General features: G+C 54.0%; 2 protein-coding genes across 3 annotated transcripts in view; both read left to right on the forward strand.

Annotated features, from left to right (window-relative positions):
• The window catches only part of BEAN1 (brain expressed associated with NEDD4 1), a 37,023-nt gene extending 27,687 nt beyond the window's left edge, over positions 1-9,336 (forward strand). For both annotated transcript variants that reach the window (XM_060650597.3, XM_060650598.3), the window contains exons 4-5: positions 6,064-6,211; positions 7,171-9,336. In XM_060650597.3, coding sequence (XP_060506580.1) covers positions 6,064-6,211; positions 7,171-7,498 — 476 coding nt within the window. In that variant the 3' untranslated portion in view covers positions 7,499-9,336. The remainder of the gene's footprint in view (positions 1-6,063; positions 6,212-7,170) is intronic.
• A 6,163-nt stretch (positions 9,337-15,499) lies between these two features.
• LOC132690309 (uncharacterized) lies at positions 15,500-21,399 on the forward strand. Its single transcript, XM_060650584.2, has 2 exons — positions 15,500-16,027; positions 16,641-21,399. The coding sequence occupies exons 1-2, from the start codon at positions 15,686-15,688 to the stop codon at positions 17,739-17,741; spliced, it is 1,443 nt and encodes a 480-aa protein (XP_060506567.1). The 5' UTR covers positions 15,500-15,685; the 3' UTR covers positions 17,742-21,399.
• The last annotated feature ends 139 nt before the right edge of the window (positions 21,400-21,538 follow it).

Consider the following 21,538-nt stretch of genomic DNA (forward strand, 5'->3'; position numbering starts at 1 on the left):
GGGGGTAAGGACATGGATAGGTGGGGGCACTGGGTGGGATGAGTGGTCCACTGATGGACCAGAAGCTGGATGGAAAGACGGATGCGTGGGTGGGATGGGGGATGGATGGCTAAATGGGAGGGTGAAAGGTGGATGAATGAAGAGATGGATGGATGGTTGGATGGGGGGTGGACAGAGGTGTGGACTGGGTGGGATGTGCGAGTGCATGGATAGAGGCGATAGGTGTGGATGGACGGAAGATGGGTAGATAGGAAGGTAGAGGGATGGATAGTGGGGGGGTTGAATGGGTACATGAATAAGTGGATGGATGAATGATGGCATGCATTACGAGTGAATGAATCTATCCCCAGAGAACTGGCAAAATGCAAACAGAACTGGTCTGAGAGTTTCCCCATTAGGGGAATTACCCTTACACAGATTTGGTTGCAATTCTTTGGCCGACCCATTCCAGAAGTGTCCATCTGGCCAGAAGGCCTGAACTTTTTACAGATTACAGCCACCTGACTCTGCCTTACACTTGGAAGGGGCCAGTTATCTAAAAGCCGCAGGAAGGAACTCAATCCATTCAATTCTCAGACCATTGTCAATGGCAGGAAAAAGCCTGCCCTGAGGCCTGATGGGACCTCTGCCGGACTTTGGGGGTGGTATATCCCCAGAGGCCACCATCACACTATACAGTAGGCAATCTGGAGGCTCCAGAGCCGTGGCAGGGCCCAAGAGCCTTCCCTCCTACAGGGCAGACAGAGCTTGAGAGAAAGAAAGAAAGGAAAAATTTAAAAACAGGTTAGATGGGATCTCATCAGCCTGGACCTTGGGAGGCCTGAAATCCACAGCCCCCTCCCAACACGCCCTGATTAGCCGGAAGCTTTGGGCCACTTCCTGTCCCTTGCCACACAGTTAACTGATTGAGGAAGGTGACACCTTTTAGCGATTAAGGATACCCACAGTTGGTGTGCTAAAGCAGGTAGAAACAGGGAGGTGGGCGCTCACTGCAGGTCTGGCCCTTCTCAAGCAGAATCTCATTTAATCCTCGCAGCAGTCCTGGAGGCAGCTGCTGTTTATTGCCTTCCCAACTCACAGATAAGGAAGTTGAGGTTGGGGTATTCAGGCTATTGTAACAAAAATACCATAAACCAGAAGGCTTGTAAACAAGAGAAATTTATTCCTCAGCTCTGGAGGCTGGGGACTCCCAAGATCAAAGCACCTGCAGATTTGGTATCTTGTGAGGGCCTGCCTCTGGCTCATAGGGGAGCCTTCTCCCTGTGTCCTCACATGGTAGAAGGGACAAGCTAGCTCTCTGTGGTCTCAGGACACCGATCCCAACTATAAGGGGTCCACCCTCATGACGTAATCACCTCCCAAAGGCCCCACCCCCAATTAGTAGCACCTTGGAGGTTCAGATTTCAATATACGAATGGGTGAGGGGGTGGAAAGAAACATTCAGACCAAAGCAGGGTGGCTAAGTAACCTACCTAGGGTCACACAGCCAGGTGGACCCCAGATTTGAGCCCAGGTGGCCTGATCTGGATTCCTGCAGGATAATCACTGCACAGCACTGCCTTGGAGGAGCCGGTGCTCACGCCCCTGAGGGAGGTTGCTGGTGTGGGGGCAATGCCAGCAGGGGCCCTGCCATGAGCTCAGGGCACTGTCTGGCAGACACACTCAAGACCAAGGGGCCCTTCAGACCTGGATGTTGCTCCTGTGGCAATGCCGTCAGGAGAAGTCCAAGAGCAGGAAGCTGGGCCTCTGGACAAGACACGGAGAGACATCACCGTGGCAGGGATCAGTGGTTCACCCTCACTGCCCAACAATGGAGACTAAACAGAAAAGTCAGCATTAATAAAGCAGATGTTGAAAGCTCAGCCAGCCCAGTGTCCTCTAGAGTCCCCAGAAGCCAAGGACTCCCCAAGAAGCCAAGCCAGGAGCATTTCCCAGACCAGCCTGACCCTCAGGGAGGGCAAGACTCCTGCCCAGAGAATGCCCACCCCCGGCAAGGAGCCCAGGTCCCACTCTCAGCCTCCCACTATGCTGCTGGTCAGGCCCAGGATGGCCACCCTGCCGGCCTCCCATGGCCCCACTCTTGACGTCCCTTCCTCCAGCTTGTCCCCAAGCACTTCTTTTGTGCTCCTTCCCAACTCCACTCCTTTGCACATGCCATTCCTAGGCCGAGAATGCCATTCCCTGTACTTACCCCACTGACAAAAGCCTGCTTGTCCTTCCAGACACAATTCAAATGTCATTTCCCTTTGGGAGCTGCTCTGGCCCCCTCATCCCTTCCAGGCAGGGTTGAATCACCCTTCCCTGCACTTCCTTGACTTACCCACACTTCTCCCAATGCTCCTGTCATGGGATGACAGGGAAAGCAGGGCTGTGTTACATCAAGGAGAGCAGGGCCTGTGAGTAGCTCTCACCCAGCCGGGCCCATAGCCCCACACAGGATCTGACCCAGAGAACATGCTCCACGGGCAAGGGTAGGAACGACCTCATTTCCTCCTCACGGCAAGAGCTGTGTTAGCCCATTTTAAAGACTGGGCAACCAAAGCAGCTTGTTGAACAGCCTGAAAGCACCAGGCCTGGGCCTGGTACTTAGAGCATAGGAGAGGGGCCCACGGTAGATCCCAAGCTGAAGTTTGAGAGGTCAGCCTTGGCCTCGAGGAGGCAAATGGCCCTGGGGGTCACAGGGCCAGTGCCACACAAGCAAGGCCCTGGCCCTGATCTCTGGAGTAGGTGGGTTGACGGCAGGTCAGAGCCAGGCCAAGTCTGGGGACAGGCCTCTGCTACCGTGTGCTGACAGACAGCAGCCCTGCGTCCCTGTCACGATGGGTACCCATTTTGGGGGCTCCCGCCTCCCTGCCCCACTTCTCTTCTCAGCTCTTGCCTTGGCACCTCCCTGGGGCCCCAGTGGGGAGCCCAGAGGCACTGATGCCCCCCACAGCTTCCTCCGGCCTTCTGGAGGGAACACAGAGGCAGCCAGGAGCCTTGGAAAGATGCCAAGGAGGAGAAGGAAGCCTGCTGTGGTGCGCAGCCGTGGGGAGAACAAAATAGCAGAGCACCCACAAGCACCCACCTGTTGGCACTGGGGGCCCCTCTGTCCTACAGACACCCCCTCCCCCTGGTGCTAGTGATCGAGGCTCTCCTGGTCTCACTCCTGCCACACTGCCTGCTTCTTCTCAGACTTTTTTGTAGATTCCCATTCTCTGAGGAAAGGAATATCAAGGTCCCTCAGAGCCCAACCCTTGGCCCTGGGCCCTCTGGAGAGGGCCCTCCCCGCTCCATCTCAGCCACCTGCCAGCTTCTAGCACCACCCATCAGCCTCGGCCAGGCCCCCCCCCAGGTATTTCTCCTTGAGGGCTTATGGGCCCCTCAGACCCCAGATTCCAAAATGGCCTTCAACTTCCATATCCCACTGTAAAACCTCGGGGAAGTTGTTCAACCACTCACTGTGCACCACAGGTGAGTCATGTATATGATGGGTGGGTACACAGGGATCCTGAACTGTGGACACTTCCAGCCTCCGCTCGACACCCCTCAGTGGCTCCCCACTGCCCTCAGAACCAAGCTGGCCCTCCTCCGCCTATCCACAGGACCCTCCTGCAGTCTGGCCAGGCACAGAAAGAAGAGCCAATAAATGACTGAGAATGAATGAATGAATGAAAGAAAGAAAGAAAGAAAGAAAGAAAGAAAGAAAGAAACCCTATTTCCATAAGATGGAAAGATCTTGCGTTTTAGGAGACAGATCTGCTCTCCTCTTACTTGCTGGGGTTTGGAGAAAGTGGCCCCACCTCTCAGTTTCTACACCTGAGAGCAGGAGATGGCCACCGTGCCCCCACGGTTGTGAGGGTGAGTGTGGTCATGAGGATAGCACACAGGAGGTGCCCATGGATGTAAATTCCTGCTCCCCACTCCCAGGCTTGTCAAGGGATGTGCACTGGGGTTTGGGCTAAATCATGAACCAAGGTGTTTCTTACTTTTGGTAAAGAAAGGGATAAGGGGTGTCACTTTCCATGAGGGGGTTAGGGGCGCTTCTGGAGGCCTGGACCATCTGGATCTGTGCTGACATGGAAGATGGGGAAGGAGAAATTACTAAGAAAGTAATTTGGGGAGTTCAAATGAGGGGTCAGGGGAGTCTTTCCAACTGTTCCTCAGGAGCTCTGTTGGGAGTGAGCTGGGTCATTTCGGAGTTGGGGTCTGAGCTAGGTGAGCGCCTCAGAGCAGTCCCAGTCTCCCTAAGTTGCTGAGCCCCCAGGATGCCCAAGAAAAGCAGCCACGGAGAGAGGCGAACGAACGGCAGTGTGGCTTGGCCTCATCAGCTCTTAGGCCTACCTACCAGGGCCACTCCCACTTGGTTCCAGGGACCGGCCTCTGCCTTCCGGGGTTTGGACAGCCACAACCCCCTGCATGGTGGAGGGGGCCCTCCCCGGCACCGGAGCCCCAAGGCCTAGGCTCCACTTCAGTCTTCGCCTTGTTTCACGCTTCCTTCTTTCCCGAGTTTCTTCCTCAAGTTCTTCCAGAAATTCTCACCCTTCAGCTGCTGCCCTAAAGGGAAACAAATCTCATTTCAGCTCCTTTTTATAGCATGCGTTATTGGGTACCTTTTCCCTAGTACAAAAGTAATATGTGTTCACCATGGAAAATTTTAAAATACATAAAATCTAAAGAAGAAAATAAGGGTCACAATCCTGTCGTCAAGACAGAGCCACTGTTAATGTGTTTGGAATATTCTCTTCTGAGAGCTTTCTCGATGTCAGTAGATAACCTTGGGATTACATCTGCAGATAGAGTTTCACGTCCAGATTTTTCTACTCACCATGGTATCATGAGTGGGAAAAAGAAATTAGGGAAGAAAGAGCAGTCTTTATGGTTATACAGACTGCGCGGGAATTCCAGCTCCATGACCCTGAGCCTCAGCTTTTTAGTCTGCCTGTAGAATGGGGACGGACAGTGCTGCTGATCTAAAAGAAAGGTCATGAGCCCCACCCCAGACAGATAAGCCCCGCCCCTGGTGTTGAGTCCTGCTCTCTGAGGGGAGGAGCCATCTGAGAGCCCACTGTGGGCAGGGAGACTTCATGCCTCAGTCATCTTTGCAGCTCCCACTGTCCCATAGCCCCTACTAGAACTGTCAGAAACGGGGCGATGGAGAGCTGAGAGTGAGGAGACAGGATATCCAGCTGCCCTCTGGCCCTACCAATAATTTGCTGTGTGGCCTCTGGCAAGTCACTGAGCCTCTCTGAACCACACTGGTAGAATGAGAAGATTGTGCTCTATCAGCACTTCCTAAGCAGTGTTACTAGATCTAAGAAAAGAAGATTCTGTCGTCAGATGTTGCATAAGCACAGTCAAATGTGTTTCTCAGCTGCAGGACTTCTCAGAGCCTTTGATGTGCTGATATGTGATGTGTACACACACACGCACGCACGCACAGAAGAGAATGCAGTATATGGAGTCATTAGAAATCATAGAAGCACCTTTTCTCTTGGATAATTGCAGTGAATGATGTGTGCAGGGAGTAGGGAGGCCTGACCCCAGAGACCTCTGTAGCTCTCACTCCCTAACTCTCCAATTTCATGCCCAGCCTTTCTCCATAGTTCAAAGCTTCCGTTTCACACCACACTCTTCTTTCTAATCTCCTTCCTTGGCTCAAGCTGGTCTGTTCCCTCTGCCTTGCCTGTCCCCCTTCTCTTGGCGAATTCCTAGATAAGACTCAGCTTTAGGAGCCCCTCCTCCAGGAAGCCCTCCCCGACCTCCAGGCTGGGTCGGCCCATCTCTGACACAGGACTGGTACTGCATCTATCAAATCTCATAACACACTGCTCAGTACGGAGCTGTCCCCAGGCCAGGCTGCTTACCGCCCTGGGAGCCCCACTTTCTCTCTGAGACCCCATGCCCAGTGCAGCATCAGTGCTCACATTCTGGGGCTATCTCTGAGAGGATGGTAGGCAGCTGTGCTTGGCGAGGGACCAGGCGGTGAGCTGGAGAAAACAGAGTCTCAGTGGCCTCAGGTAGACATGTAAGGACCTCCCTGGCCCCGGCCTGAAGCCCAGGCTGACTGTCTGTCCTCTGCAGTGTCTGATGGGACCTACAGCCGCTCGAGCCACAGGATTCGCTACAGCTGCAGCCCTGTCGAAGACTGGTCCCCGCCCTTAGATCTCAGCTCTGATGGGGACGTGGATGTCACAGTGCTTCGAGACCTGTACCCAGATTCTCCCCCAGGGTAAGCAGGCCACTTGAAGGAGGAGGCCATGAGAGGGAGGGCCACTGGGTGTGAATCCCCAGCCACCAGGGGAAATAGCAACACTTCCCCTAAATCGTGTAAATGCAGAAAATATCTTCTCAGTGGGTGTGGCCATCTCCTGACCAAGCAGGTCCCAGTGGGGCAGATAGACTCAACAGATGTCACCACAAGACACTAGAGAAGGAAGAGAAAAGTTCAGCTCCTTCAGACTGGGGTCGAGAGTAGAGGGTCCAGGCCCCAGCTCCTTACTATGCACTCAAAGCCCAAATCACACCCACTGGGTCAGGGGTCATTATGTCCAAACTGCACCCGTGGCCATGAGGTGGGACTGTGCCATTGGGGGATTCTTCTCTGGGGGGGGGGGGGGGGGGCTTTGGATTCTCCCTGCCCCCCTTCGGCAGATCACCCACAGGTTAGTATTTGAAAAAAGAAGAGAGGTCAGGGCCTCCATCACCTCCCTACCAGGAGACCCCTCAGGCCCCAGAAGCAGCCATATAACCCCATCACCCTTTACCCCCTGGGGAGCAGTGGGTGCTTTTGTAGCCCTGCAGCTACGGGTCCGGAAGGGCCACTTTGGGGTGACTTGAGACCCAGGAGGGTCAGGCAGCCCGAGGTTGCTCCCACCAGCACTGCTCACACCGGAAGATGCTCCATCAGCAGGGGCCACGGTTGTTCTGAGCAGTCTGAGACCCAGGGTTCGGTGACAGGTCCCCCCATATCCACACAAGTTCAGGACCAGAATCCGGCCTCAGTGGTTCTAGGGTGCCTTTCCTGGGGGAGTTGAGGGTTTCATTAGAGCCGGCATGGCAGAGGCCTGGCTTGGTCCACACCAGGGCAGCTGTCCCTACTGATGGGCTCCCGGCCCTTGGGGAAAGACATCTGCACCTGCCCCTAAGGCCAGGTTCTGCAGGGCCCTGAGGGAACCTCTTCTCTTGTAGTTATGAGGAGTGTATGGGGCCAGGTGCCACCCAGCTGTACATCCCCACGGATGCACCACCACCCTACTCGCTGACCGACTCCTACCCCGTGCTGGATGGCATCATCGATGTGGGCGGTGGCCGTCACCAGCAGGCACAGAGGATCCTGGGCCAGGGTGGCCTCCGCACCGTCTCCATGGATACCCTGCCCCCTTATGAGGCTGTGTGTGGGGTCAACCCCCCATCAGGTCTGCTGCCGCTGCCAGGACCAGAACCAGGGCCAAGGAGCCCCCAGGGCTCACCCATCACAACCTGGGCCCTGGTCTCTGGCCCAGAAAGGATTCTGTGAGTGACCCAGCTAGCTAGGTCCTCCCGGTCCCTCGGGCTGAGCCACAAAGGGCGTGCACACACACACACACACACACACACACACACACACACAAGGGCATGCACACACACACATACACTGATATGCACACACAGCACTCCCACATGCACACACATATACACAGTCGTACACACACATACACACTGACACACCCATGTGCACACACACACATCCAGATATGCACCACACATGTACAGACATGTGCATACACACAGCCCCCCCCCCAACATCCACACAAAACCATCTGCTAAGGTTTCATTAAAAATGAAGCTTTCTTGACCTCCCGTCTCCTCCCCAGCCTGTTGGCCATGCCTCTGCAGACAATGCTGGGAGAAGACAGGTGGAGAAGGGACAAGAGCTTGCTCGTCCCTCTCCCTGGCCTGTTTGCCTCTGCCCTCACCTGGCAGGCTGTGCCCAAATTCTGATTCTGCCTCCAGAAACTGCTCGACCATCCCAGGTCAGCCGCTCGCCCCCTCCACTGCGGAGCAGCGTGCCCTCCTGGCTGGTGAGACAGGCTTCAGTGAGGTTCAGCTATACACTGTACCTCTCCCTCAATTCCAGGGCAGCCACAACATCACCACCCTGCCACTTATGGGGCAAGGGACACGGGTCTGGGGGCTCAGGCACAACCTGGAGGTCCTCACCACCCACCTTGCCCCCTCCCTAACCCAGCGCCCGCAGCCTGGTTGTGCTGGCGGAGTTATTTAGGAGGCCCCCACCCCAAGCGGCAGGTGATAAGCAGGGTCCTTGGTGGGCGTGTGACGATGGTGGTGGTGGGTCAGAGCTGTCCCCATGTCAGTCCAAACACTGCCCAGGGCTGAGGGTCTTCGAAGAAGAGGAAGGCGGCCTAGGCACAGCTCTGAGGCAAAGAAGTGGCCCCTTGCGAAGTGTGCGTGCCCAGATGACCATTATGACCCAAGTGTGGGCTGTCCTCCTGGGTGGCCGCTCCTGGTTGAGAATAATGAGCCGATGTGTTCTGGTCCTGCCCTCCAGGGTGTGTGCAGACGTACAAGAAAGGGGAAGCGGGCCCCCTAAATACTAGCATGCCACCACGAGAGGCCGCATCTGGGCCTCACTGCCAGGGGCTCCACAGAAGGAGATATATGGGCATGACTGCTCATAGAGTGGCCCACAAATCCCAGCAAATCCCATCCGAGACCACGCAACTAACAGAGCTGATTTCTGAAGACCCAGCCTGCCAGAGAGGGGCAGCCGAACATCTTCACAGAATGTCCCGCCAGCATTGCCGACGGCAGGAAGTGGAGCCTGGAGCCCACCCTGCCCCCCACCCCCATCCATCCCCTACCCACATTCCAATTCCTCTATTGAAGGGCTAAGATATTTCAGTAATCCCTTTCTTGAGAAGGAGGGTATCCAGGATGGCAATCGTGAATTTTATTTTCTGTAGAAATAGGATTTCTTCTGGTGCAGAACTGAAAGAAATCCGTCCAGAGGTTCTGTGGCATCCTGGCACGCCCGACTCCCACCAGGAAAGGGACCTTGTTTACAAGCAGTTCTGTCCGCCTCTGTGGTGTACTGTTTTCTAGGCAAAAAATATCTGTCTGTTGTACTGTATAGCCTTTAAATGCACTCCAGGGATGAGACTTTTAAGAAATGCATCCTGCTTCTGCAACCCTAGAGAGTACTGGGGGGGAAAAAAAGATTAAAATCCCTCAGTACTCATCAGTGTTTGAGGGGTGGAGCTAAACAGCTTTTCTTGTTCCTGGATTAAGCGCTACATAAGCAACAATGTATCTTTTCTGTGTTCAAAATAAATATATCATATCAATAAAAATGTTGCAAGAAATAACATTCTCAAAGAGTGCATGGACTGGGGGGGGGGGGGGGGGGGGTGCAGGGCAGCGAGTGGGCTCGCACCATCTGACAAAACAAACAGCAGCAAACTGAAATATCTTATTTCCCCCAAGATGGGCAGTCCTGGAAGCATCACTTTCCTATTGACATGGATATTTGGCGAGTCGGTGCCTTACACGAGTTCCTTTTTTTTTCTTAACCTCACTGAAACCGGACATCCTCTCTCAGAGACTTGTCCAGCGTAAACGTCACCAAGACAGGCCATAAGTTTTGGACTTGACTCCGGGAACACCAGGGACTGCACATCTTCCTTTCACAGCGGTTGACTCTCAGCACCCTGATGGCTTCTTCAACTCCGAGAAAGGGGGTGGGAGAATTTGTAATTGGACTGAAGTGAGTTGTTTCCTTTTCCTTGAAAAGATTCTTTCCCGTGCTCTCAGCTTTGGTGGTTGGTCCCTTGGCTGACAGAGGCTGGTTCCCTTCCACTGTCATCCTGCCCTCCCACTCAGACTCAAGCGGCCTCCACCAGCATAGTCCTAGACCCCTGAACGCCCTGAAAGCGGATCCGTCCTGAGGAAAGGCCAGGTCCTAGCCGTCCTGCATCCAGTCCAAGCCCACACTGCCACCTGCTGGCTGCCTGCTGTCAGTGCTCAAAGCAAACATGTCGGGCCCCTGGAGAGGAGCACTTCCCTTCTCCCACTTCCAAATCTACTGACCGCGGACATTAGCAGTTGGAGACAGGACTTGGTTGGGTTTTGAGCTGGTCTGCCACCTTTGCGACGTTCCATGAGGTTTAACCATTCAAGCATTCCATTTTCAGGAGTCCCTCCTGCTCGTCAGTTTCTCTCTCTGGGCACAACAGCCTGATGCCCTAAGCCCATCTCCCCGTATGCAAAATAATTATTCCTTGGTCTGAAACACCACTGTGAGTGGCTCGGGTGCCACCTCTGTGCTCTGGGGCCCTCTCCCTGGGAACGAATGTAGCGGCCCTCATGGTGATGGTGTCCAGTCCCGTGCTGACCCCAACCTGAACCACCCCACGCCAACACCCGGTTCCAACAACACACAGGATCCCCCTGGATGGGGTGGGCTTGGCATTTCCTGCCTCCCCCATCCATGACACAGCCCGTGTCCACATACAGTGCCACATGCAATGTCCTTCTGCACACTCTTACAAGGAAACTAGCCCCCTCTCTCTGCCAGGGCCTGACAGTTGGAGCCAAAGAGCACACCCCAGGCAGTGGGCTCAGCCTGGGGCTCATTAGGGCCCCAGTGAGATCGGAGGTGACAATTCTCAGGATGGCAGGAACAGGAGGGGGCAGGACCAGACCCTGGGACAGGAGGAGGGTGCAAGGGATTGATGAGGAAGGTGACCCGGGAAGCACCAAAAGCGAGGGGGCCGTGAAACAAGGAAGGGAAGGAAGCCAATTCAGGGTGTTGTGGTCACGCGGGTCCCCTTCCGAGGGGCACGAAGTGGAGAGCACACCTCACAGCCCCCTGCCAGGAAGAGGGGGTGGATTTCTCCCACTGGCTCTCAGACTCTCAAGGGTCACTGTTGGAGGCCACCCTTTGGAGAACATTAGCCCTGCCCCCCTGTGCAGCTGAGCGGACTTCTCTGGCCAGAGAAAGTCTTCAGACAGGGGGGTTGCAGCTGCTGGCAGATAAAGTCCTCTCCACTGTCAGCATGGTCTGCCACTGTGCCAGTACCTATGGACACGGTGCGTTCCAGGGTCTCGGACAGGGCGTCAACAACATCTGCCTCACACGCGCAGCAGAAATCACCAGACGGAGGAAGGACCGTTGATACAACGTATGGCTGCCCGCAGCTGCTCCTTGGGACACCGACCGGCTCCACCTGGCCAAGCCCACCCGCACATACACACCCAGGGCTCTCTCACACCAAGTTCCTCGCGATACCCTCAGACACACGCCCACGTGGAGCATCACTCAGCTCCCACTACGCTTGCGCAGGTGGCTTTGGGGCACACACACTAGTGCCCCCACACTCAGAGCTCACACCCTCCGGGGTCCCACATGCACACTCCAAGGCCACCCACTCAATTCAGGCGTCACCGCTGGTGTCCACCTGATGACTGACCAGGTTGTGGGCCACGAACCGTGGAAGGACAGGCAGCTTCGATGCGTGAGACGGCAAATCTTCTGTCATGGGCTCTGCTCTGCTTGACCTCACGCTGAACCTCTCAGGCCAGGTGAACTCTCTCAGTCAGAGCCAATTACCGGGGTCAGGCCGGTATTTCCGGGCTGCAGCAGGCTGGGCACGCCCTTGCCCCCAGGGTCCCAGCCCAGCTGTGCCTGCTCGGCGTCTCTCCTAGGAATCCCGGGGCTCCAGGCGCCCAGGCCCAACGGTCACGGCCCCAGCCATGCCACACCGACTCCCCACCCGCCTGACCCCTGTGGTCCTGGGGCCGCCCAGCCTTCTGCTCCTTAGCTTGTGGCTGCCTGATCCATGACCCACCACAAAACTGGCACTATTTGGATTACAGGGTAAAAGAAGGCGGCTTTGGGGGAACCCTCCACCCCCCGGCAAGCTCTGAGCACCGTCACCCACTCCCGTGACTCACTGCAAGAGACAGAAACCCAATTTGAAACTTCTTAAGCAAGAAAGGATATTTACTGGCTCACAGAACTAAATTGTCTAAGTGACAATTCTGACTTCAGGCATGGCCAGATCCAGGCAGTCCAAGAATATGGGCAGGTGTATGGTCTCTCTTGGTTCTGCTGCCCACCTTCATCCTCCCACAGGAGCAGTGGCTGTGGGCACCCCAAGTCTATGTTGGCAGGCTCATGATCCAGCCTCAAGGGTTATCTTACTGCCGGGCTCCGACATCTCCCCCTCCCCCCAGCCCTTCCCTTGCTGGACTGTTCCTGCGTGTCTCAACCATCCTTGCCAGACTGGGGGCCCAGGGTCAGGATTCAAGCTGGTTCTTCTCCGGGTGGTGGGCCCCGGGTGGGGGGAGGTGGCGGTTTGTGGAGTGGACAACTAGCGAGAATATTCAGTTCAATTCTGATGGAAACAGATTCCTCCCTGTGTTTCACGGCCTTGAGGACAGTAAGTACAGCGGTCCAGACCTGGGAGCCCCAGACCAGACAGCGCCCACCCCTGTTCTCCCCGTGGCCTCTGAGCTGCTAGGCTTGGCAGGGGATTTGGGAGGCTCTGGGCAGCAGGGACAGCTCTGAGGGAAGGCTAGGTGCTAGGACCCAGGATGCTTGGCTGCCCCCTCTTCTGTCATCAGCTCACTGTGTGACCTTCGGCCAGATCCTTTCCTTCTCTGGGCCTCAGGACCAGCCCCCCCAACATATCCCCAGTGCTCCCCTCACCTCCCTCTGCCCCTGGCATTGTCACCAAAGTTAGTCACCCTGGCAGGCAGAGAAAGCAGGTTCTCACTAAGCCAGTTACTCCCCGAGGGCCCAGAAAGTGTGAACACAAAGCCCACAGTTCAAGAGGCTACAGAGGCCCAGTGGGGAGGAAGCAGGCACTGGAGGAGCTGAGCTGACCCCAGCACCGAGAGCACAGGGAGGGGAATGGTTCCGGGCATCCTGCCCGGCTTCCCCCATCGTGATCTCGGTCCACCCTGGAGAGATGGTTCACAGGCACGATGGGTTCCCTGAGAACCGAGGAGCAAGATGTCCAGAAAGTATGAAGTCGTTACATCGATAAGTAACTAACACACGGTGTGGGTGTGGTGGCGGAGATTAACTTGTGTGTACCAAGTTGTTAAACTTTGGCTATGAATAGGAAAAAAGATACAAACTGTTTTATACACACACACACACACCACCACCACCACCACCACCTTCCTTGGCCTGGTGACTGCCTCTTCAGCACAACTCGGTGGCCTGCAACTCTGTATATCCCCCTCCCCCAAATCTGCCATTTCCATTCAGTGCTCTTACAAATCTTTGGTATCAAGGAAAAAGCATGGCCTTGGGTTTCAGATAGTTTGGGTGTGATAAACTATGTCCTCCAAAGGTGTCCAGGCCTGAATCCCCAGAACCTGGGAATACGTTACCTTCCGTGGCAAAGACACTTCGCAGGTGTGATTAAGGACCTTGAAATGAGGCGATTATCCTGGGTCATCCAGGTGGGCCCAAGGTGATCACAAGGGTCCTCACCAGAGGGAGGCCACAGGGTCAAAGTCAGAGAAGATATGATGAACTGAAGCAGCAGGAAGAGAGAAATGAGAGATTTACACCCACTACATTCCAGAATGGAATGTAGCGGGGTCCATTTTCAAGCAGTACTCCAATTGGGAAGTGACTTCCCAACCACAGGGACAGGAATCTCCCTGGCCACTGAGCTCAGCAAAGACTGCAGGAGGCAGGGGAGCTAGAGACAGGAAGCAGAGAGCTCCCAGATGTGGTGAGCCCAGGTCTCAGGCAGGTCCAAGGCCAAGAACAAGGCAGATGCCCTTCCCGGTGACTGGAGGGCCAGGAGGCCAGCAGAGTCACAAAGCAACCTGAGGATCAAGAATGCTCGTCTGTGTAGAGAGCGTGGGTGGCTCAGTCGGTTGAGCATCCAACTGCGGCTCAGGTCATGATCTCGCACGCAGTTCATGAGTTTGAGCCCCTGTGCTGACAGCTCGGAGCCTGGAGCCTGCTTCAGATTCTGTGTCTCCCTCTCTCTCTGTACCTACCCCCCGCTTACATTCTGTCTCTCTCTCTCAAAAATGAATGAACATTAAAACAATTTTTTAAAGAATGCTCGGTGGTGTTACTACAAGGTCATAACACCCCCTCAGTGGGGCTCTCCAGGCTGCGAGCCACCCAAGGGCAGGGACTTTATCTCCTTTGCTTCCGAAGCCCCCAGGCTGGCATGGACCAGGGACACGGGCTGGCTGCTCAAGGATAGCACTTCCCCCAAATAGCACAGGAGAACATGGAAAGGGACCCCGCATCTAAGAAGTTGGGAGATAGAACGCATGCCGCTCCCTCCCAGCAACTCACACCTGCTCTGTGAGAAGTCCTAAAGCCGAGAAGCCGAGGGACCGTAATTAAACCAGCAGAATCTATTTGGCCACAGGAAACTGTTACTCCCATAAGACTGATTACAAACCCCACCAAGTGCTCCTTATGGAGCACACTTTGAGAAATGCTGACCCACATGGAAGGAGTGAGTCACCGAGTGGCTGAGTGAGTGAATGATGACTTAATTAAGTATTGGGTGAATGAATGGCAGGAAGGAAGGAAGGAAGGGAAGAAAGCTGAAGGGAAGGAAGGAAGGAAAGCAGGTAGGGAGGGGGGAGGGAAGAAGCCTGGCTCTAAATATTGCTCCCTACTCCTATCTCCCCAAATTCACTTTGCCCTGCCTGGTGGTAAGGGGCTCAGACAGTGGGGGTGAATCAGGATCCTAATGGGTGCTGCCCTATTTATACCTGGGTCTGTTTTAAAGGGAAAATCCTGTTGTTTATTTAATGTGCTTCCTCCTTAGGCAAGGCTGGGGTATGATGATAGACATTCTAGCATGATCGCGACTCCTCCAGGGCCATAGGGCATAAATGGGATCTCAGGTCTGAGAATAAGCCAGTGAACTGTAACTGTAAAAAGACAAAAAAAAAAAAAAAAAAAAAAAGGTGGAAAAAGCAGGGAGGGAGGGAGATTGTTCCCCCAAAGCAGTCCCAGGATTTGCGTACCGATCATCTGGGAGGCAACCCTGGGAAGCACAACAGGAATCGGGAATTAAAACAAGGGTGGGAGAAGAGCCACTCATGAGGAGGTGGGCACTCATGAGCAGGTTACTGCAGGGGACAACCGGGGATGATCCCACTGGGGACCCCCTAAGAGAGTGGAGAACACACCCCAGAACTGTCCTGCCTGGGGCAAGAAGCTGGGAGTTCTATCCACCCACCCTCCTTGGCTGGTGTTAACACCCTGGGACTTGGAGTCTGTCCCACACACACCTGCAGCCCGAGAACATTCTCAAGCATGAGGGATAAGGAGCCTTAGCTGGTGGCATCCAAAGTGGGCTGGGGTTATGGGCTGGCACGCAGTGTCGGCTGCAGAGGGGTGTAGACGGCTGTGGGCACCGCTGTCTCTGTTTCCCCATTTGTTTAGGGGGCGGGGCAAGGACAGAGCCCGATCTCAGCTCTGCTCCACTGGAAGGAGGTGGCACAGCCCCAGCAACCCTCGGGTCTGAGCCCCTCAGAGCGACAAGCAAAGGCAGAGCCGGGCTGTGTGTGGCTTTCTCTTTTGCTAGCACAACTTCCTCTTCAGCTTCCTGACTGAGCAGTGGGGCAGGACGGAGGCGGGCCAGCCTGGGCCTGGCCTAGAAAGGCCCACACAGCTCTCCTCGGCACCCAGCCCCTCGGAGCCACCATGAGCCAGCCCCAACACCCTGGGCCGGGTGAGGCTGCTCCAGAGACACTCCTGGGTGACCTCATCAGCTACTACCAAGAGGAGGCAGGGGCCGGCCGGCTCCGGGTCTGCAGGCAAGCAGCCCTCACCCACAGGGCCCGGCGGTTCTCCGACATGGGGCCCCCCCTTCAGCTCTATCTGCCTGAACTTGTGGCCTCCAATCTGCGGGCCACTCACTCCCAGGGGGCACCCAGCCCTACCCAGCCTGTCTGCCATGAACTGGTGCAGGCACTAGAGTTCCTGGAGCTAATATCTGTCAACCTACTCCTGTTTCCCTGGAGGAAGGAAATCAGGTCCCTGAAGGTAGGCACCACCATGCCTCTGAGCAAGGGGGTCTCGGGTTGGAGACGGAGCTCTGCCTCTGGGGGAAACAGCGTGTCCATCATGCCCACTGACTTTGGTCCCATTTTATAGTTGGATAAACTGAGAGCCAAAGAGGTTAATGCAACTTACCTATGGTCACCAGCTAGTAAGTAGAAGAGATAGACCTCAAACTCAGGCAGCACACCTTCCAACCGCTAAACTCTACTGCCTCTCTAAAGACAAGGAACCAAGGAGCTCATAATAAACAGGGGAAGGAGTCTAGCTTTGGAAAGCTTTAATCTCTTCTGACTCCAGGCCAGGACTCCTGGGTTGGGAGCCAGGATATCGGAGCCTCACCCCAGCTCAATCTCTTGCTATGTGACTTGCGACAGGTCCTGTCCTGTCTCTGGGCCTCAGTGTGCCCTTCTATAAAATGGGACAGAGAATAACATGATCATGGACCAGATGTCCCTTTGGCCAAATGCCCCAGCCCAACGGCTTCTCAGGAGCCTCCAGTGCCCCCCTGGGCATCGGCCCTTGGTCCTGCCTGGCCATTCACAGCCACTTTGCTGGGCTGTGTCCCACCTCTAATAAACATCCCTGTTTGTTCCAGACATACACTGGAAACTTTGCCTACCGGGTGCAGCCTGTGCTTTCTGAACAAACACTGCACACCATTCTGGGCAGGCTGGGCTATGTGGCCACTTCTGAGGCGGAGTTTTCGCTGGTCCAGGCCATCAGCAAGGAGGATGCCAAGCAAATGATGTTTGAAATCTTCCTGGCGAGAGTTACATGTGAGGCCATTCTGGGGACCTCGAGCAGGCAGGTCCTGGGACTGGGCAGAGAGAAACCCTACCGCAGGCGCAGCTCCAAGAGAAAGCTGGCGAAGGCCCACAACTGCCCTGAGGGGGCCCAGCCAGGCCCCCAAGAAGGGCTGGGATCTGAGAGGGCCCTGGCTGAGGGCCCTGACCATCAGAGCACTGTGCCAACGGCCCTGAGCCTGTCCGAGGTCTCAACATCCCCCCGCACCCTCCGTGCCGGCCCCCAGCTCCCCCTGGACTCCCAGCGCCATGCCAGCACACGCTCGGACAGTGAGGAGTTCTTGACCTGCTACAGTGACCTTGTTCTGCACCGGACACCCCTGTTCCGCAGGGACTTTCCCCTGCGCGGCCTGAAGGGAGACCAAGCCCAGGGCCCAGCCCCAGCTCCCAGCCCACCTGCAGGTGAAGCGCTCACCTCCTTGGGCAGCAGCGGTGAGTGGTCCCTGGTCCCCAGTGCAGCTCCTGAGAGCAGAGTGGTCACCATCCCCAGGCAGCCCCGGCTGACACCAGGCCCCCAGTTGTCAGGGAAATCCTTGGACCCAAAGCCAGAAGCACAGCCGGAGCCGGCCACCCCTGACGCAGACACTGTTCCTCCAAACACTTCCTCTGAGTTGGACGAGCTCTGTGCACACCTCTCCCACCTCCTCGGACCCCCAACTCTAGCAGACCATCCTGGGGGCCTCCCAGGCCCTGGGGTTGAGGACACTAGACAATCAGAACCTCTCACGGGGCCAGAGCCAGCCGCTGAGGCCGGTGGCCCAGACAGTAGGATCACCCAACTCTGGAGGCCTACTCAGAACCCCCTCATGTATGAGGGCCCCCGACACTATGTTCCCCCAGGGGAGCTGGAGGGGCCAGTTCTGACCCAAGAACACCACCCAGGCAATAGCTAAAAAATGTCACCCCTGGATAATACAGGGACAGAGACCCAGACTGCTCTTCCACCAGGGAAGCGACCCCTTGGAGAGGTGGCAGATCTGGAACCCACAGCTTGTCAGGGGTAGGGATCAATCTGCTAAGCAATCCATCTGGTCTCAAGTCCCACCTACTGACTGTGTGACTTTGGGCCACTCGCTCCGGCTCTCTGAGCCTTGTTTCCTCCCCTGTGTGGTCGGACCTGCTCACAGGAGGCTGGGAAGTGTCCGTGAGGTGAGGTGAGGTGGGCACAGTGCCCCTCGGTGCTTCCCTTGGCGGGGGGTGCTTCCGGTCCCTTCCCATCCCCACTAAGTGTGTGACCCTGGGCATCTCTGAGGGGCAGTTTCCTCCAGCATCCTCAAGGGAACTGTCACAGGACAGGTGAAGAAAGCTGTGTAGATAACTACACCCTTAATGCGCTTAGACTACTCTGTCAGGCTCCCTGCTCTGTCTGCTAACTTCTGGTTAATAGAGAAGAAAACCATTCCCGGGAGCACAGGATCACACGCGGGCTCTGCATCCATGGGTTGGGGGCTCCACTCATCTGGGCTGCGGCACCCCCTCCCCCAGCCATCTCTTGCCCCACACGTGCACACGCACCTCACAAGTGGGCACATCCAGAGGTGCTGCTCTTCCCACAGTATTCCCACCCGCTCGCTCCAAGCAAATGACCCCATCTCTTTGTGAGCTAAAGCCAGAGAGGATCCTGTCTGAACCAAGTCCTGTGACTTTCTTGCTCAATTCTCCCCAGGGGCTCCCAAGGCCACACCAAGCCCCACAGGCCCCTCACTATCCTTTTGATCTCATTTCCTGCCTCTTTCCCCCCAGCCTACTGCAGACAAGACAAACTGGCCTCTTACAGGTTCTCAAACAAGCTAAGCCCACCCCTACCTCCCAGCCTCTGTGCAAACTGTTCCCTTTCCCCACTCACATCCCGTCTCTATCTTTCCTGTCATTCACAACTCACCTTAAATGTCACCTCCTGGAGAGGCCTTCCATGGCCACCCATCTATCACATCAACTTAGTTTTCTGCACAGACATTTTAAATGTACTTATTCATTTTCCATCCCCTCCCCTGCCCTCCTAGAATATAAGCTCTTGGAGAAACTTCATCTTGTCTCATTCACCTCTGTTTCCAGGGATCCATCAAATGAGTAGAAAACTTAGAAAATACAGATGGACATAAAAACAAAAGCAGCAGTTACCATAATATCCACCACTGGGAGACACCCAATGTTAGGATGTTAACGCAATTCCTTCTGGTCTTTTTTTTCTAAATTTGGGATTGTAGTATTTACAGTGCTGTGTTCTGCTTTTCTTTACCACGAAGGGAGTTATTGTAATTAATTTTAGATTTAAAGAAAAGTTGTGAAATAAGGCAAGGAATTCCTTTGGAACCCTCACCTTGTGTCCCCTGAAAATGACATCTTATATAACTAGAGTATGATGATCAAGAACAGGCAATTAACACGAAGACAGTATGATTAACTAAACTACAAACCTTTTTTAAATGTGACCAGTTTTCCCATGACTACCCTTTCTCCATTCCAGGATCCTTTCCAGGACCCCATAGGGCATTTGTCCTTTTTCCTTCATCCCTGCCGGTCTCTGCCCCAGTCTGTTACAGTTCCTTAGCCTTAGTTTTGTCTTTCCTCATCTTGATGCTTTTGGTCAAAACTTAATACTGATTTTGTTGAATGTCCCTCAGTTTGACTTTGTCTGTTTTTTTCTTTTATGGTTGAAGTGAGGTTATGCATTTTTGGCAAGAATACTATTAAAAATGATGCTGTGTCCTCGGTGCATCTTACCAAAGGGTTCATCTTATTACTGGTGATACTAATGTGCTGCATCCCTGGAATAAACCGCTTGTCCTAGGAGCCCTGGTGCCTCTTACTGGAGAATGATGTTTAGACACCAAGACCCGGGTGCCAGGTGTGCTGTTACTGGGTGTCATTGCTTCCAAGCCCACTCGGGGGGCAGTCAGGAAACATATGGATGTGTACTAACCCAGGCATATACATATGTGAGTTTATTTCCAAATCTATATAGAATTTTAAAACCATGAGTGTTTATGGATTCCTCTGATTTTAAGCCAATGGCACAGGGTTGCTTCTACCTCACCCCTTTTACTTATAAGTTCTTTCTGTAGAAGAGAATGAAACCTGGCTCTCTTAATCTACGGTCTACTTGTTTGTTCAGGTCCAATACTATAGTTTTAGAATTGCTGACCACACCTCCATGAGAAACACTTTTAAAACTCTATCATAGCATTTATGAAGACTAATTTTCACCTTCACTCTCGCCGTATCAAGGTACTGTTTTCCACAGTTACTCAGGCGACTTCCTTACTTCCCCACCCCTCTGGTGTGGTCGTTTTTCACTTGTGATGCTCTTAGGGTCAGCTGTGTCTGTATTCCGTTTTCCATTCCCCCTACATCCTAGTTGATCCTGTTGGTTTATTTCGGGGGTAATGGGACACTTTTCTATGGTTCTAAGAGTCAGTTATACAAAAAGACACATTCACACAAGTGTCATTCCCTTCTCCTCCCTGCAACCACACCTCATCCTTCCCTCTCTACAGCCTCTGCCCACCAACCTATTTAGTTTCTGGATCATCCTTCATTTCCTTTGCATCTGTGTATTTTTTAAAAGTTTTTATTTATTTTTGAGAGAGAGACAGAGCACCAGCAGAGGACGGGCAGAGAGAGAGGGAGACACAGAATCCGAAGCAGGCTCCAGGCTCTGAGCTGTCAGCAAAAAGCCCAACATGGAACTCGAACTCACAAACAGTGAGACGTGACCTGAGCCAGAGTCAGATGCCTAACTGACTGAGCCACCCAGGCGCCCCTGCATCTGTGTATTTTCTTGGGTCTCTTCTTATACAAAGGGTAGTGTACCAGAGATACTCATTTGGACGTTGTTTTTCACTCAAGATTGCTTTATGTCCTGGAAATCATAACTGTTCAGAAAGAGCTTCTTCATTCTTTTTTCCACTCCACCGTGTGGCTGTGCCATAGTTTATTTGACACTCTGTTACGTACAGGTCTTTAGGCTGTTTCCAGTTATTTTGCAGTTAAAACCAATGCTGCAATAAATAACCTTGTGCATAGATATTTTTATATTGTAGAAAGTACATATTCGATACCACAAGCGGGATCCCTGGGTCGCAGTGTAAGTGCATACGTACTTTGTCGGATGTTGTCAAACTTCTCTCCAAAAGGGTTGTACAAAGTTACACTCCCACCAGCGATGTACGTGAGTACTTGTTCCCCACAGCCTCACCAGAAGAATGTGGTTTGTTTCCCCCCACACACCCCTGTCTGGTAGGTGAGTCAGTGTTCTTTCAGTCCGTCTGGGCTTTTATAACAAAATACTACACACCAGTGGCTTATACACAACAGAAATTTATTTCTCACAGTTCTGGAGGCTACAAGTCCAACATCATGGTGCCAGTATGGTGGTGTTCTGGCGAAGGTCCTCTGCCGGGCTGCAGACTGCAGACTGCCGACTTCTTGCTGTGTCCCCACACAAGGTGGAAGAGGCACGGGAGCTCTGTGGGGTTCTTTTACAACAGCACCGAATCTCTTCATGAGGTTCCATTCTCTGGCGCCTAATCTCTTCCTCTTGAAGGTCCCCTCCTAATACCATGGCCTTAGGCATTAAGTTTTCAACATATGAATGGGGGGTGGGAGGACTACAAATATTCAGATCATAGCATCTGCTTTTCTCTGAATGAATGTGAGTGTTTTTCACATGTTTAAGGGCCATTTTTAT

This window comes from Panthera onca, chromosome E2 (assembly GCF_046562875.1).
Source record: "Panthera onca isolate mPanOnc1 chromosome E2, mPanOnc1 haplotype 2, whole genome shotgun sequence".
In the NCBI taxonomy this organism is placed as follows: domain Eukaryota; kingdom Metazoa; phylum Chordata; class Mammalia; order Carnivora; family Felidae; genus Panthera; species Panthera onca.